This window comes from Castanea sativa, chromosome 10, assembly GCF_040712315.1.
Source record: "Castanea sativa cultivar Marrone di Chiusa Pesio chromosome 10, ASM4071231v1".
NCBI lineage: Eukaryota > Viridiplantae > Streptophyta > Magnoliopsida > Fagales > Fagaceae > Castanea > Castanea sativa.
Genome location: NC_134022.1, coordinates 6889944 through 6908569, shown reverse-complemented (window position 1 = coordinate 6908569; position 18626 = coordinate 6889944). Strand labels below are relative to the sequence as shown.

Here is an 18626-nt window from a genome sequence, read left to right as displayed (position 1 = left end):
AATGACTAACAATCCATTTGTTTTGATATAAAATATTTGGAGGAAAATATTTTTTTTATTTTTATTGTATTTGTTTTATCGTAAAATATTTAGTCAAAAATATAATATCTTTAGTCAATCAAATTAATCTAAAGCAAATTTATATAAAATATTTTACACTTAAAATTTTGGTAAAACATTTTATATTTGCTCACTAATTCTCATCTCGATAACTCTCACGCTATCTCTCCCTATCATGGTATCTCTCATTCTCAGGTTTCTCTCACAAGTCATAGCCCAACCCATTCCTTCTCTCACCCACCAATCCATCTCTCCCAAAACCCATCGATCGACACCACCCACTAGCGACGCCACCCACCTACGGTGCCACCCATAAACTCCACACCTCCTCCTTTCTCTCGCCTTTCTCACAAAACCCATCGGGATTTACATGCTAAGCGGCGGCTTGGGTTTTTGGTGGCTGCTCTGATCTTGCTGGTGACTTTTCTGATCTTACCGCCGCTAGATTTGTTGGATTGCTGGATTTTTAGATTAGATTCTTTGTTTGAGGGTTTTCTTTTCAGGTTTTTGATCTGGTTTTGTGGGTGTTTTTGCCTTTCTAATATGGATTTTTGGATTGTTGGTGGTTGTTTTTTGGGTAGTTGGTGATGATTTGGTGGTTGGTGGTTGTCTTTTTGGTAGTTGGTGGTGGTTTTTTGAATCTTTGGTGGTGGCTGGTGGTTGTTATGATGGTTGTCTTTTGAATGGTTGGTGATGATTTTGGTGTCTCTTGGGTGTTTGGGTAGGTGGATGCTGGTAGCTGATTGGATGGGATTACAGTAGGTGTGTTTTTGCAATGGTTAGTGGTGGCTGAGTATGCGGTGGCTAATGGTGATCGATTTATATTTGCAATGTTTAGTTCAGAACACTAACCAAACACTTGCAAATGTTTTACAGTAAAATATTTACATGTAAAATATTTTACATTTGAAAATATTTTACGTCGAAACAAACAGAGTGTAAGGTTACAACCTTATCATATAAATTAAACATTATTACTTATTTTGAAAATCTAACCGATGAATTGCATGTTTTATACTCTCTTAATACATATGTCAAATTTTGTATCAATTAGATATTATTTACTATATGATCTTTAAGGTTATATTTTATGCATCATTTTAAACTATAAAAACTTGCCATTTAAACAATTTATTGATGACATAATTATTCATCTTTAATTTTTTTTATTTGAAATTTGTAAGCATGGAGGATATAAGAAGAATATGTAATCCAACAATGGATTTATCAAAATTCATATCTAATAAAAAAATATTGAGTAAAATTGTAGTCTAAGGGTACAACTAATTTTGTAGCCAAACTTTGTTTTTTAAAAAGTTTACTTATTAATTATGTTGGTTCTTGATTGATTAAAGTTGATTCTCCCAACCCTTTCCTAACTATAGTTTTAAGGTTTCCTCTCTCTTTTGGGAAAAGATGATTGGTTCTCTTTGTTACCAAAAAGTTTCTTAGTAGTCACTAACCTATCTATTGATTGAGTTTTGGCAATAAGACTATATGATTAGGTTTTTTATGGTTTATTTATATTAGACTCCTCATTTTCTACACTAAATTAACTCGTTTGACACTAAAATTAAAAAAAAAAAACTTAGATTAAATAGGACACTTGACGTAAAATTAAACTCTAATTGAAATCCAATTTTTATATTGAATTAACTCACTTGGAAACAAAATTTTGAAATTTAGATTAGATTGGACACGTAGCTCAAAATTATACTCTACTTGAATTCCAATTTGAAATCTAATTGGATTTTCTCTTAGCTATACTTATTAATATTTACTAGTGTGTAAACTCGTACATATGCATGGATACATTTAAAAATAATCACAATTACATATATATAATTTAGAATCTAATTAGATCTAAACTCTTCTGTTTTTGCATTCAATAATTTACTTATCACAAAAATTTAAAAATTAGATGGAACACATGCACAAAATTGAACTCCAATTAAAATTCAATTTAGAATCTAATTGAATTTATTTATTTTTTTAATTTTTGCACCTAATAGTTCACTTGAAACACAAATTTAAAAATTAGATGAGATACGTTGTGCAAAATTAGACTCCAGTTTAGAATTTAATTGGATTTTCTCTTAAGTTTGGCTATTAATATATATATATATATATATATATATATATATATATATATATATATATATATATATGACTTATAAACTTCAATTGTTTTTAGTTATAAAAAAAAGGCTAATATATATAAAATCATTCAACAATTATATTTTTGGGGAAATTATATTTTACCCACCTGTGGTTTACCCGAAAACACTTTGTCTACTTGCAGTTTAAAAATTGACACTTTACCCATCTGTGGTTAGCTTTGTTTGTCTCTGGTTATCCACCATTTTTAAAAACAGGGGTAATTTTGTATTTTTGTTACCCTTTTATGTCTCTCTCCTCTTAATACATAAAAAACTAAAAAAATCAAGGGAAAAGAAGATCTAAAAGCTAGGTTTTATAAAACTTAAAACCTAATTTTTACATCTTCTTTTCATATATCAGATTTTTATCAAAACTTTATTATGTTCACATATTTCAGTAAATTTAAACTATAGTTAGGTTCAATATTGATCTAAAGAGCTACTTAGTTTATTGCAACTCCTATGCAAGTTAGTCGAGTCCCCTAGATAAGGCTTGATTCTGTTCTCGGGTACTTGAGTACTGGGATTTTATGTTCTTTCTGATTGTACTCATAAAAATTTTAGCATAGTTGGCTCCCTTTCCTACAAAATAATGGGAGCAATCACATTATTTATCTGTTTTTTTTGGGTGCTTTAATGACGTCCAGCCTAACGACTGCAATTTTTTTAATTTGGATAAAATCAAAAATTGGACTAAGCCATCCATTTTTGTTTATTTTCCTAGAGTTTTTCAGCTAGTTTACCATCTTGCTTATGTTGGAATATTATACATTTAACTACATCTTCAATAAGGCCATCCATATGCGCTATATGTTGCTGTCTAGGCCCATATTTTGGTGCATATATATGGGATCAGCATCCACATATTCGCGTTTCTTTATTGTTTCTTTTTATTGAATACATGCTTTGGTAGCCAGAGGCATGGAGAATACATGTTGTTGCATTTTAGTGATATTTAGACAGTTGTGAATGCAGAAAGAATATGGCTGCCTTAGCAACTGCAGAGGCTATGCAGCGCTACTGCCTTAGATCTTCTATTTTAACACTTTACTTCCATCTTAACCTTAACCTATTCTGTGAATGACAGAAGATTTGCTTTTAGATCTAAAAGTTGTTACATAAAAAGAAGATATAAAAGTTAGGATTTAATTTTTTACAAAATCTAGCTTTTTGATCTTTTTCTCCCTTGGTTTTTTAGTTTTTTATGTTTTGAGAGGAGAGAGACATAAAAGGGTAATAAAATAAAATTTTACATCTGTTTTTAACAAAGGTGGGTAACGGGAGACAAATGGAGTTAACCGGAGACAAACGGAGCTAACCTCAGGTGAGTAAAGTGCCAATTTTTAAACCACAGGTAGGCAAAATGTTTTTCAGACAAACCATAGGTGGGTAAAGTGTAATTTTTCCTATATTTTTTTTATGGTTTACTTATACTGGACTCCTCATTTTTTACACTAAATTAACTCATTTGACACAAATTAAAAAAATTAAATTAGATGAGACACATGTCACAAAATTAAACTCTAATTAAAATCTCATTTTATATTAAATTAACTCACTTGGTACAAAAATTTAAATACTTAGATTAGATGAGACACATGACCTAAAATTAAACTCTAATTTAATTTCAATTTGAAATCTAATTAGATTTTCTCTCAGTTTTACCTATTATTATTATATATAGACTAGCATATAAGTAATGCAAACGCATAGATGCATTCAAAATTAAACACAATTTTTATTATAAGAATATATATAATTAGTCAAATTATTTATAAAAAAAAGCATGTAACACGTGCATATACATAGATACATTTAAAATTAAACACAATCTCTATCATTAAAATATAAATAATTAGTCAAATTATTATTTTTAAGTAAATGTAATTAGTTAATATATTAAAATTCTTATCCAAATTTAATACTACTGTTGAGGTACTTTTTTTTTTTTTTTTTTTTTTTCACTCATGCCATGTGCCCTAATCATATTTAGTTATATTTTTAAAAATAGCTATAGTTCTGATATTTTCATCTCTCTCCTCTTTTGGGGCAGGAGTTAGAGTAGATGCCTTAAGTAATTTCATCCTCGGATGCACTTATGAAGAAAGGATTACAAAACTTGTGTTTATGTTATGTAATATGACCTTGATATTTTCAATTATTATCAGTCCTAACTGGTCTTTAATACATCAGTAACTCTCGAAAGTTACTCACTTTACTAGAAACATGTAAATAGGTGTTGGGATTTATATCACAGGTTATGAACACATTTTGAATTGCTTTTGGTCTTGTTCCATGGTGGAGAATGGGTAATTATTTACCGAGAAAAATATTGTGGTTGCCAGTTCTTCTTGATGGTGATGATAGTTATATTCTTTTTTGGTTTTGCAGTCATAACAATTTTACTCTCTTTAATGACTCGACTCACAATTATAGCAAATATTCAAGTTATCACTTTATTAAATTTTATATAATTTAAATTTCTTAGTAACCATTCTAAAAAAAATTTGTAGAGCCTTATGTAGTATGACCTTGTTATTTTCAATTATTATCAGTCTTAACTGGTCTTTAATACATCAGTAACTCGAAAGTTACTCTCACTTTACTAGAAACATGTAAATAGCTGTTGGGATTTATATTACAGGTTATGAACAAATTTTGAATTGCTTTTGGTCTTGTTCCATGGTGGAGAATAGGTAATTATTTAAGTTTCATTGATATTATAGATCCTTTATGTTTTTATTAGAGTTATGTGTCATCTTGGTCACTCGTTTGAATATTAAACAGAACTTTGGTCATGTCTGACTCTTCAGATTACATACCTTAGGTAAATTAATATTCCGGGCTACATGTTTGAATATTAAAAAAAACATTGGTCATGTCTAGCTCCTCGAACCACATACATTAGGTAAATTAATATTCCGGGCTACATGTTTGAATTTTAAACAGAACATTGGTCATGTCCAGCTCCTAGGACCACATACCTTAGGTAAATTAATATTATGGGCTACTTGTTTGAATATTAAATAGAACCTTGGTCATGCCTAATTCCTCGGGTCACATACCTTGGGTAAATTAATATTTTGGGCTACTTGTTTGAATATTAAACTAAACCTTAGTCATGCTTGGCTCTTCGGACCACATACCTTAGGTAAATTAATATTCCGTGCTACTTGTTTGAATATTAAACAGAACATTGGTCATGCCTGGCTCCTCGGACCACATACCTTGGGTAAATTAATATACTTCATTATTTGTTTAAGTGTTAAACAGAACCTTAGTTATGTATGGTTCCTTAGACCACATGCCTTGGGTAAATTAATACTCTTCATTATTTGTTCAAGTGTTAAACATAATATTAGTTATGTCTGGTTCCTCGGACCACATGCCTTGGGTAAATTAATACTCTTCATTATTTGTTCAAGTGTTAAACAGAATCTTGGTTATGTCCAATTCTTTGGATTACATGTCTTGGGTAAATTAACATTTCTTTGATCATGAAAATACCAGGCAAGACCTCGGCTATGCTTGGTCCCTTGGACCACATGCCTTGAGTAAAATAACAATTCGCAATTTCACCAAGGATAGGACCTCGACATATGCATCATCACGAGAAAATGGACTCACCCTGGGTTTTGGTCAAATGATTCTGAAGGTACATTCATAGGGTACTCTTAAAATGAGAGACCTCAAACACCCCCTTTTTCTACTAAGTGTTTTGCTTGTCTTTAAGGACCCAGACATTTCTTTTGATTATACAGTTTTTAGTACCAACACATGGTTATTTTTCTCACTGTCTACATGGGCTTAATTTATTTGGATTAACAACAATTCATTACTATTAGCTTATGTTAAAGTATGGGTGTTCACCCTTAGAAGCATCACCAATCTAACCTTTTAGCAAAGGACAAAACAATAACTACAACCAATTAGAGACAAATATCACATGAAAAACAAAGGTTTATAAAGTAAAAGTTAATGTCTTTTCATTGAACAAAAGAAAAGATACATCATAAACAGTGGCATACTTCCACAACAAAAGAATAGTACAAAAAAGAAGAAGAGAAAAATCCTAAGCTAAGCCTTGGCTGGAGGAGGATCTTCTTTGCTGACTAGTTGGGAGACGGGAGGATCAGCAACCTTACCCAAGGTGGCCTTCTTCTCCTGGGCCACGAGGCTTGACTGGCTCAGACTCCTTTGTCTTGCAGCTTCCTTGCCTTTGTCCTTGTCTTTTGGCTGAGCTCTACCCTGGCCAGCCCCTTGCCCTTAGCCACTTCCACCCCGTGACTTGGGTCACCAGCCTTGCCAGGTCCTTTAGTGGCCTTGGGGGGAGGAAGAAAGGCTTGGGTGGTAAGAAGCTGCTCAGGTGCAATAATAGCAGGGGCGACATCCGTTCCAAGGCCTGGAGTTGCCTCAAGAGCTTCTTAGAGGCCTTCTGGGTAGTAGACATTCTTAGCTTTCCTCCACTCTGAGTCAGTAGGAGCTCCGACCACGTTCAAGGCCTCAATCCACACCTCGAGGCAGTAATCCCTACATCATTCAGCCGAGCGTAGGTCTCTTGCACTCCGAGGTTGTAAAACTTCGGCCTTGCAGCATTCGCGACCACCTTAGCCGCCTGAGAAGCCTCCTTAGCCTTTACCAGCTCTGCCTTCAGGTCTACCACCTGCTATTTGGCCGTGCTAGCTCTATCTCTGTGTAGTGGAGCTTCAAACACTGCTCCTTCGCTTACGCCTCAGCGATCTTAAGACCTACCTTAACACTCTCAGCGGCAGCGAGGGACTTGTTGGTCTCTGCACGGAGGTTGTTCGCAAGCCTAGCCTTGTTTCGGGCATCTTTCACCCATTCCTCGATCGTAAACACCTCCTGGATAGCCAGTACAAAAATGACAAGGGGATGCTTTATCAAATAAGAAAAAGACAACCTAGCATGAAATTAGTAAGGCATGTCGAGAAACTTACCAAGGCCAAGTCCCTCTTCAGGGACAGGAAGAGATCCTACTGCCTCACGTTCTTTAAAGCAACCATGTCCTTCGGCAGCAAGAAGGGCTGCTTTAGAGTGTCGGTGACGTAGTGGGCGTTCCCTCTCTGGAACTCCCTGATGGAAGAGTTCCAGGGTATCGTCGAGCTATCCAACTCCAGCTGAGGGTTCCACGCCGGATTTTGAGGGCGCACCTCAGCCACGAGCTCAGCCTCCTTGCTCTCAACCGAAGAGGCCCTTCCTTTACCCTTGGTTGTCTTGGGCGGCTTGGGAGGAACCCCCTCAATGTAAGGGACCAACCCCCCTTTCTTAGCCACCTCATTGTCCTTTTTCCTCTTCTTAAGGTTGGAAGGCAAAAGGGAGAGGAGGAGGTAGAGTAGGAGGGAGCTGAGACCCTGAGGCGTCTTTTAGCACCAATCCCTTGGCCCTGCCCGCAAGGAGCTCACAGAGGCCCTTCTTCCTCTCTAGTGGCATTCTTCTTCTTCTTCTTCCTCCAAACTACTAACTACATAGGCAACGACGCATCCAGAGGGACGGACGCCTAAATATCTATCAAGCTCGTCTTCCGAATTTGAGACTTGAATCACAAGCTTTCCCTGCTCCTTTCCCTTTTCTTGAGTTGGAACTGGTCTATCTCCGCTTCGAATAACAAGCACGAAAAAGCTGTCTTTTCTCTTGGAACATCTGCTTCACTAGGAGAACGAGAGATGGGCAGTTCGGCCTGCACGGTGCCTTCTCGGGCTAGGAATCCGAGCATCGAGAGTTCAATCTGAGCTAGTTGAGGATCACATACTCTGATCGCGTTGCCTACATCTTGAAACTTTTCAGACAGGGCTTGAAGTCGAGGATGACATGGACAGCTCTCAGTTACCTGTCTTCACTCACAAACACCTCGGATCTCAGCACTCTGTTGAGGTCGAGAACGTTAACAAAATTGAGATTAGGAGCCACATATCTTTTATCTGTAAAAAAAGGTTGAGAGGCAAAACCACAGTTAGAAAAATGAGTCATCAGTTCGAAGGAAACAAGACACTAAAGGAATGAAGAAAAAAGCAAGCTACAAAATAAATTCCCTTGTTAGAAGACCTTAACTTAGGGTACCCCACCTGGTGCTCCTTCTTGGGTTGGGCAGTGAAAACCATCATGCCATTCACCCGAGACAATTAGAAAGTTATCTTTCATGCCTTTGTTGGACTTGGGGAGGCATGAGATAAGTCTAACGTTAGAAGACCCAGACTTAAGGTAGTAGCCCGAGTCTGTGAGCAGATGACACTTGTACATCTAGACAACGTCGTGCTAAGTGAGGCCTAGTCCCATATACTCGTTAAGAGCGTCTACGTTACCTAAGACTCTAAACAAGTTGGGCGCATATTGGTGAGGGTAGAGTTTATGGGCGATCAGGAAGTCCCTAGTCACTCTACTCATGGGAAGCTTCATTCCCCCTTCTATGAAGGTGATTATAGGAATGACGACCTCCCCTTCCTTTTTATGGGTATGCCAATCACCCAGGGGGAAATACCACAAGAAGACCCCCTAGGGAATACAATACAGGGCCCTAAACCCCTCCATACTTGCAAGGGTATCTAATAAACGAGCCAACCTACCTATCTAAGCAGACTAAGGAAAAGCGAAAGAGATGTTTGTGAAGAAAGAAACAAAAAACAAAAGGCCGAGGAGACTGGTCGAGGAGAAGAGAACCTAAGAATAAGGGAACATACAAAAACAAGGGCAAGGGTCACTTTAGGAGTTTCTTGAAAGTTTGAAGATTTGGAAAGCCTTAAAAGTTTAAAAATTTAGAAAGTGGGAGAAATGAATCCCCCAGGTGCCTTATATAAGAGGCAGAGTTGGACGGGAGTTACCCTGCCCCAAATTTCAAGAAGAAATCCTAGTTGTAGGATCTCCATCTCACTGTAAGACATTGGTGACAAGGCATCGCCTGGAGTATTTAATGAGATGTTTCGAACTTCGACGCGTCAGAAACGGTTACGAGACATGGGAGGCGACGTTCTCAAGTGGGAAATCAAAGAAGCGTGTGGAGCCAATCACTCAAGATCAAAAGCCCACTTTTCTCCTCGGATAGGAGAGAAAAAATGGAGTCTTGAGGCGCTATTGTGGGATACAGAAATTTAATATAGTAATAGTGTCACGTGTCATACTTGATGCCGAAGAGGCTGATGTAGTTCCGAGAATGCCATATCCTTAGACGGCAAGGCCAGGGAGGCGAGCCATGGCCACGTCAATGGCACATCACTAGAGGAGGCCTCATTGTAGAGGAAGAACTTCAGAGATGGGGGTTAGCCTTGACATGACTGGAGGGGTGGTAGCTGCCACCACATTTAATGCACCCCACCAAACCCCCTGGCGCATTTATGTGGAGAAGACCCCTAGACAGTACTGTTTTGGTTGTTGTAACTCACAAAAGATCTAGGAAGGGCATCTGATGGGACAAGCACTAGAATAGCATCATGCACGATCAACAAGTGGAAGGCCAAGATCAGCTGAAAAATGATAAATAATGTAAGAGATCCTCCAGGGAAGGGGATCATCTGAAAATGATGGAAAAAGACACTATAGCAACCAAGAACTGAAATTGTAACCAAGTCTAAAGAAATATATTCAAGAACTACTCTAATTAGACTTTGCCGAGAAGGGATTTTTTTCGCACACATCTTAATTTTCTTTACTTTCTTACTATCTTTAATCCACTGTGCGAGTTGCTCAATCCATTGAAATCTAGTTTTTAAGCCCACTCTCTACAAATTCATTGTGTTGGGCTCTTTGGGCCCTAATCCAGTCACTTCTTGGGCTTAGGACCCAAAACTTGCCCTTACAACTGTCATACTACATAGGATTAGAATGACCCCAATTAATTAACAACTAAATGTGTCTTTTATCTTTTAAATATATAGCTTGTTCAATTTTTTTTTTCAAGAAAAAATATAAAGGGGCCTAAAACGTTTTTTCATTTGGGTGATTTCCACTACTATTGGAACGACAAAGATCACAAGAAATTGGCTAATATCCTATTAGTCTAGACAGAGAACTCTGTCAATGACTTAAGCTTAAAGTATTGCCACATGTATTGAATTGTGAATACAAATGTAAACTTGTAAAGGCTACGTACAAAATTAACTAATTTGTTGAACAATCATCTTTTTCTTAAAAATAACAAAAAATAAAATTAAAAAAACTAACTTGTTGGACAAATCTGGCTTGTCTCTAATTTTAAATCTTCTATGTAAAAGGATTGCCAATTCCATAAATATTAAATGAGTTGAGATATCATAATTCCACCAAAATAAAATGTGACACTTAATTTTCAAATTAAATTAAGTCGTAGGTAAAGAGTTAATATTTATCTTTTAAATTTTTGTCACAGTGTTTTTTTTAGAATGAATTTTGGTTACCGTTGGAAAGGCCTCACTCACCACATCGTCATTATTTGAAATCCAATGCTTATTATATTGAAATTTATCTTCTTTCACTACAGGTAGGTTGGCTGATGACTTATAATGAAGGTTGCCATCATAGTTTGCCAAGTTTATGTAATGTAATATTGGTGCAAATAATTTGTAGCTCCCTAGTTTGAGTTTACGTTGGACTTGTTAGAGAGATAGACTTTCACTCCTTATTAAATTTGGACTAAACAAAAATAAATTTGTTTTAAAAAAATGATAATGATGTGGATATATAAAAAAGATTACCACATTTCCTAACACTCCAAGAACTCTATATCTGAATTGGCAAAATTTTGATTTGGTCGTTCAACCTAACATGAAAAGTGGTTTGTTTTCACACATGATAAATATTCAACCCAACAAAACAGCTAGTGTAACATTATTCCTTTTATTTATAAATTGAGAAATGATATATCCACAATATTTTCACAAAATTTTTATAACAAATCTTAAGTGGCAAATTGTTATTGATTGTTATTGTTGGAGCAAAAAAATAATCTTAGTGTTAGGTTCAAATTTGAATCAATAGCAACTAACCACTTGTGATTTATTGTGAAAATGTTGTGGACGTTGCATCTCTCTTATAGATTTCAACTGCGAAAGAATTCTAACATAGGCTATAAAAAATATTTTATAGCTATATATTTTGTGGTTCCCTTTAGAATAGGTAATCTATATCTATATATTACTAAAAGCTGAAACGTAACATTTAATGTTGCTACATTTCCGTTGAGTCATATCAAAAGCCATGTCATTTTCATTTTTTTTCCTAAATTTTTTCCATAATTTTAAAATACTTTTTCTAAAATTTTCCCATAATTTTAAAATACTATTAAAAATGATTTCCAACCCTACCTGCACCATAAAGCCCAATCTTACATTAATGTTGTTAATGTTGTCCATCATAAAGCCCAGACCTAAGCCAAATAGTCTTTAATACTAACCTCTCTGTGTCTCCCCTCCTCCTTTTGCTCTTCCTATCTTTCATGCTCTCAAAACTTTAGAATTTCACCTTTCTAACGCCAAACTCTTTCTCTTCCCTTCTTAGTCTCTTCCTCTCCTCATTTAACTGAATCACTTCTTCTTACCTGTTCAATTGCCACCATGCTAAAAAAAATAAGAATCCTTATCAGGCACGCATTATCTCTTCTTTTTGTAATTAACATTTTGCTATTCTTTCAACCAATTGAGCATTAATTCAGCCATTCTTCAAATCTGTGTCTCTTGATTAGTGGTGATTCTTCCTATTCCCAATCAAGAGGTTTATCATAACGTTCAATGGTTGCCTATTGGAAATAGAACATCCACTGCTTTATTTTTTCTATATATATATATATATATCTCTCTCTCTCTCTCTCTCTCTCTCTCTCTCTCTCTCTGTAATTTCTCTTTCTCCATAGATAAAGAGCCTATCAACCTAACCTATGCCAATGCAGAATCTAATCCTTCCCACCAAGAAGCCCCCACGAAATTATCATATTTGAAGCCATGGATATTTGTCGTGGGTTTCTTAGCTAACAAACCGACCAAAACAAAGACAAAATAGGGAAAAAAAAAAACAAAAGATTTTAGAATCAAAGACCTTCAACCTCAAAACCAAATCAAAAACTTCCCGGGTTTGAAAACCATGGATAGTTCTCACAAGTTCATATGAGAGATTTTTGGTTTTTTTTTTTTACTTACAGCCATTGTTGAAGCTTCAACCACCATGAGATGTTGTCAAACCATGAGATTGCATTGCTATTTCTTCTTATTCTTCCTCTCTGTCTTTGTCTCTCTCACACTCGCTGCATTTTCACCAATTTTGCAAGTCTTCTTTGCTTGACTGTCACAGTTAAGGTATGGCTATTGCAAACGGACTACCCATTAAATGCTTAGGCAAGCTTAGCTGTCAACCACTTTATAGTGTACCAAATGTTTGCAAGCCTTCAACCACTTATTTCTTTCTTAAATTGCCTTGGGCTTGTGTTTGTACTTAATCAATTTTTTAATAGGTGGACGAACCAATGTCCGCTCCTCTTCCGGTTTATGTATATTTTTTTTTATTACATAAATGATAAATGGGGTTGGGCACAATCAAAAAAATATTGGGTACTCAAATGGGCTAGACATGATTTAAGATAATTTAGATAAATACTTGAATACAAATAGCTGAATATTAAACTCCAAAAAAAACTTTAAGTATATTATATATATATATATATATATATATATATATATATATATATATATATATTCATTGTTTGAAATGTAGACATTTATATTTATTTGAATTATTTTAGTCAATTTTTATGTTTTTACTAATTTAATATATTTATTTATTTATAAAATAGTTATTAAATTAATTATGACATCATCATTGTTCAACTTTAGTTCAACCTCGGTTCACTCTTAAAAACTTTGAACCTCTCTCTTTTATAGTTCTTTGAATAATCCGGGTTTCAAAACCACCATTGATATAACAAATCGGAGAGCAAATTATGGAGAGATCACAACTTTTCTCTTCTTTGTTTCTCATGAAAAAAGTATGTGGGAAAATGGTTTTTTCTTTCCTCCAAATTTGGTAGGTTGTGGTTGGTCATGATTATTGAGAGTTGGAGTTGTTTGGTTGTTGACGATAAACGAGTCATAAATGTTTTTAGGGTTTGAGAAGTTAGTTGTCAGTTGAAGCTTGTGTGTGTGTTTTTTTAATTATTTTACTCTTTGTTATTGGAACAATTGTTACATTGTAGGTATTTCATATATTCACCAATTGTAGGAGATAAGGCCCCAAATTTTGCAGATTTAATTTTTAACTTGCCCTAACAAAAAATTATTTATTTCTTTTAATAATTAAAGTACTATATACAAAGAACAAACAGAGGGTTTATGATATTGTATATATTATAGGTGGGCAATTTTATCCAAACAAAAAAACATGTCTCATTTAAAGAGGGGTGCACAAAAAGTGTAGCAAATATGCTCTTGCAATCGTGCTTTATTTTTGAGTAGCTGTTTGTTTTTTTGTTTTTTTTTTTGGTCATACGAGAGAAATGCACATTGCATTCAACTGTGCATTGCCATTTGTTGTTGGACTAATACATTTTTCATATAAGGTTTTGTAGTTCTATTTTAAATATCAATGAGTACTAGCCCTTTTAGACTTTGAATATAGACTTCCAAAGATATTCTTGCTATTTTTCTACTTGAAATTTCCAATGTTGTATGAAATTGATACTTCTCTTTAAGGAGGTGAATGAACAACCAGCCAAGGAAAGACAAAATGTGGCCGTGAGTAAGAGAAGATTGTTGAACCATTTAAAAGAAATTAATATTGTAAAGTTGTAATTTACAACTATTTTGTGTTGACTTTAATTCCGTACCAAATTTGATTGTAATTTTGTTCAATTTTTTGTACCCTGTATTTCATATGGGGTTTATTTGTAAAGGTTGTGTGAGAGAGGAAGAGTGTGAAGACTCAAGGCAACTATTAAAGATAAAAGAAGTTTTCACAGGTAGCTCGTAAGTAGCCTTCTCGCTAAGTGAGGCATGTGTTTAGCACATAACTGGAATGCGAAGAGTCAAGACAGATGGTAACAACTAGTTTTCGTGAGTGTCTCGCAAGTAAGGCCTTCCCGCAAGATATCCGCGAAACAGTATGTTTTGCTATTTTTTCATATCTGCTCCGCTACATTCTCATACACACTATATATACCATCATTGCCCACATATTGAGTGGAGAGAGTTTTTCAGAGAGAAAACCCTAGCCATAAACCCTTGAGAGTGAGAGATTGTCATACTCACAATTCTCTACACTATCCATTGTGGTTTTCCTCTACTCTTACCTCTCAATTTTTAAATCCTTGAGAGGTTGATAGTCCAAACACTTACCACACTCATACTGAGTGTCAAGTGAGATTTTAGTGCTATTGGGAAGCATGGGAAGAATTCAAGTTTTGGCGGATGCAATTGGGCGCATTGCGGGATCCGGAAAGCTAGACAAGACACGGTTCCGAGAAGCCCATTTGGAGTAGGAGCTTAGAGGATTTTGGTGCACTGGGTAGATTGGGCTTGGAGGGTCTTTTACTATTCGTGTATCCCAACTTATTGTCTAGTAGATTGATTTACCGCTTGGAGGGTAGCGGAGAGGTTTTTCGCCAAATTCTTCAGTTTTTTCTTCGATAACACATCGGCGTGTTATCTTGTGTTTGCATTTCTCTTCCCTACTCTTTTAGCTTTCATTTTACTGTTGTGATTTTTTGAATATGGCTTAGAGTAGTTTTATTGTTTGTTCGCTCGCATTTACTCTATTTTGCACTTAGTTTAAGTTAGAGTAAAATCAACCGAGCTGTAATTTATTAATTTGGGGTCTAAATAGCTCGTGTTTTTAACACAAATCCGAGCTTTCAAATAAAGATAAATATTTAATACTCACAAAAAAGGATAAATACTTTCTAAAAAATGTATTTATTTCATTCCATACATGAGCTCCTTAACATTTGGCACATACATCATAATTAATAGAACAAAAACTTAAAAGTTTAATAGCGTTTATTTTAAAACGATTACTTTAAAATTTCAGTTTTAATATTATAGGTATTACATTTATATTTGTGGACTTTATGTTGACTTCATGAGAGATTTCCATATCAATTTTGCAAGCCTCACAAATTTATACCTCAGTTATTTATTTATTTGTTATTTTTAAAGTTTATTTTTAGCTCCCAGTTGCCCCAAATTTTCCTTTCAATTCTCTCTTTGTTTCCAACCTACAAAGTCATTCACTTCCCCTCCCTCAACTAAGCCAAAACCCACATTGGATTCATCATTCTCTTAAGCCCCAACCAAAAGAAGTAGAGAAAGATAAGGAAAAATCCAATATGTTTCTAACTCCTTTGTTGTAAACACACTCTATACTTCCTCTTCTGCTCATTCTAAATCTCATACTCTTCTTCTTCTTCTTCAAAAACAAAGTTATGATTTTTTTTTAAGGCTAAGATCAATCAACTGTTGAGTCTGACCATCTTTCTTTGTGAGCTTATCAGCAATGTCTTTGATATTGATCATTATTATAGATCTGCTATGTTGCTTAAACCTTGATTTAGTTTTCTGCCTAAAACTATTTGAAAAATTAAAATAAGACATTTTGTTTTTATTTTTTGCTCTTATAATGTTTGATATGTTAGTAATTGTGGCCATTCTAGCTTATTTTGGTGAATTTTGGCCGAAGTTAAATGAAACCATCTTTTTAGAAAGAAAAAAGGAGTAGAAGAAATTTGTAGCTATGGACTATGGTTAACGAAGCTCTAGTAAATTTTGCAAACCTTTACACAAGATTATATATGAACCACACAAAAAGTTAAATTAGTTGACCATTCAAAAATCTAGGATGAATTTAGAATTTGAAAAAAAAAAAAGGAGATAAATACAAAATTATTTGAACACCATCTAGAAAAATACTTTAGTTTTGCCTCTTCCTCACATATAGTAAGTTATTATTGGTTCTAATTTGAATCCACAACTAAAATTACGTTCTAACCCATTTATAGCAACTTACTACTTAGAATTTGTTGTAAAAGTATTGTGAAAATACTGTAAACATAACATTTTTCTCTCCTTTTTTTTTCCTCCTATTTACAACTTATTCTTACCCTACTTATTTCCAAAATAACTTTAACTGTTTACCAGCCTAAAATATCTTTAAACTTTATTGTGCTAAAAAACATAAGCATAAATATTAAGTGAGTCCAACAACTATAGCTCCTATTTCTCCTTATCTCAAAATTGGACATGGCACTAGCCTTTTTTCAAAGCCACCTATTATGCAAGTTTAGACATTATTCTTATTGATAGTCATGGTTCTCCTGTTATAGTCCATACTAAATTAATTCCCTGCCAAGGAAACCCATTGTGGATGGCTGCTATGCTCTATTGAGTGTTACACTCTTGTCACGAACTATGGATCAAGGATTTGATTGTGGAGTTTGGCAACTCACAGTTTTTGGAATCAATTTGGTTGTAGGAACCATTCTTGAAGGAGATTTCGGATGTGTTAGAACAAATTCATGCTTTTTGTGAAATAGGCAGGACATATATTCTATAGGACAGTTTCTAGACCGTGTAATAATTAAGCATAAGCGTTGGAGTTCTATCGCTTTTGAATTTTATTATTAAAAAAAAAAAACTATTTAGAATGTTTCATAAATATTTCATTTTTAGAATTTTCCCTTACATCGCACAGTTAGCGACTAGTGTCAGTAATAGCCCAAGCCCATTATTAGCCAAGACTTTTTCTAATTGTTATATGGTTGAAATAAAAAACTAACTTTATGACTCTTCCTGGTCTCTAGTACAATGATGGTGAGAAATTATAAGTATCCTTATCCAATTGTCTCCCGTCATTTTTGGCTATCAAGATTTGCTTCATTCACCATTCCTAACAATCATGTGGTTACGTTTATACTTGTGGCAGACAAGTATGATGCCTATCTTTGAGATGACTATCTTTGCTCTGATGTTATGTTTATTTGGGGTGAAAGGATGAAGATGAAAAAGGAAAAAAGAAAATAGAGGTTGTCCATTAGTCAAAACAAAATGAGTGGCTTAAAATGATAAACTCTCCTTGCAATTTCCCTATATATAACGGTGTTCTTCCCATTCATGCGTACATGTCACTTACACAGAATCAAGCTAGTTATATTTTCTACCAATGGAATCCTCTTCTTCTTCCAAAATGAACTCTGCTCCAAAAAGTATTGAGAAAGAAGAGTATATGCCTGATCTCGAAATCGATAATAAATTTAAACAGATATTTTCAACCCTCCCAACAAAAAAGGATGCTTGGTCAATGGATTACTACCAGTATGAAGGTTTTTGGTACCCTTTCTTCCATATACCAGGAACATTGTGGGCTCAAGAACATTACAAGCCTCAACCCAACCAGGTGATTTTGAGCAGTTTTCCAAAATGTGGCACAACTTGGCTTAAGGCTCTGGCTTTTGCCATTATGACACGATCCTATGAAAGCGAACCTACAAACCTTTTACTTACAAGACTGTCACATGATTGTGTACCCTTTATTGAGTTTCAAATTAGCTCAAGCCAACCAAAATTGAGTTTAGATGTTCCACTTGCGTCTACACACATTCCCTACACTTCCCTACCAAAATCCGTTATAAATTCTGGTTGTAAAATTGTTTATATATGCAGGGATCCAAAGGATACATTTGTGTCTACATATCACTTTTATTACAAGTTGAATTCTAAGGCAGAACTCCCAACCAACGAAATTATTGAGGAGGATGTACTTGAGTGCTTTTGTCAAGGATTAACTCCTTGTGGACCATTTTGGGATAATTTATTAGGGTATTGGAGAGCAAGTTTAGAATCACCAGAGAGGATATTGTTTATAAAGTATGAAGATTTGAAGAATGAAACTGTATATTGGGTAAAGAAATTGGCTCAATTTATTGGTTATCCTTTCTCTTTGGAAGAAGAAGATAAAGGTATGGTACAAAAGATTATAGATTTATGCAGTTTTGAAAAAATGTCCAATTTAGAGGTGAATAAAAATGGAGCGATGACATTGGAGCTTGGAATCAAGAAAGATGAAGTCAACACGATCGAGCTAAAAAACAATATATATTTTAGGAAAGGTAACATTGGAGATTGGAAAAATCATCTTACACCTGCAATGGCAACACGAATTGATCAAATAACTGAGCAAAAGCTAGCTAGTTATGGCTTGACATGGAATGTCTAAACTAATGGATTGAAAACAGAAGTCCTAGCCACATTCATGGCTTCCATCGTATGACGACTAAATAAAAAGTGGTACCAAGACATCATGTAGTATGTCAAATGGAAAAAAGGGCCATTTTCATTTGTCTCAAAATAAAGAGGGTCTATTCCATAGTTTCTATTAATTTAATAAATGATGTTGTGTTATTTTAAATTATATTTCACATGTAAGTTACTTCATAAGGTTTTTGTT

General features: G+C 34.6%; 1 protein-coding gene across 1 annotated transcript; it reads left to right on the top strand.

Moving 5' to 3' along the window:
• Positions 1-17342: 17342 nt before the first annotated feature.
• On the top strand, positions 17343-18395 carry LOC142613085 (flavonol sulfotransferase-like). The gene has a single exon (XM_075785275.1). It carries the CDS (start codon positions 17343-17345, stop codon positions 18393-18395), a length of 1053 nt encoding a protein of 350 aa, XP_075641390.1.
• Positions 18396-18626: the final 231 nt, after the last annotated feature.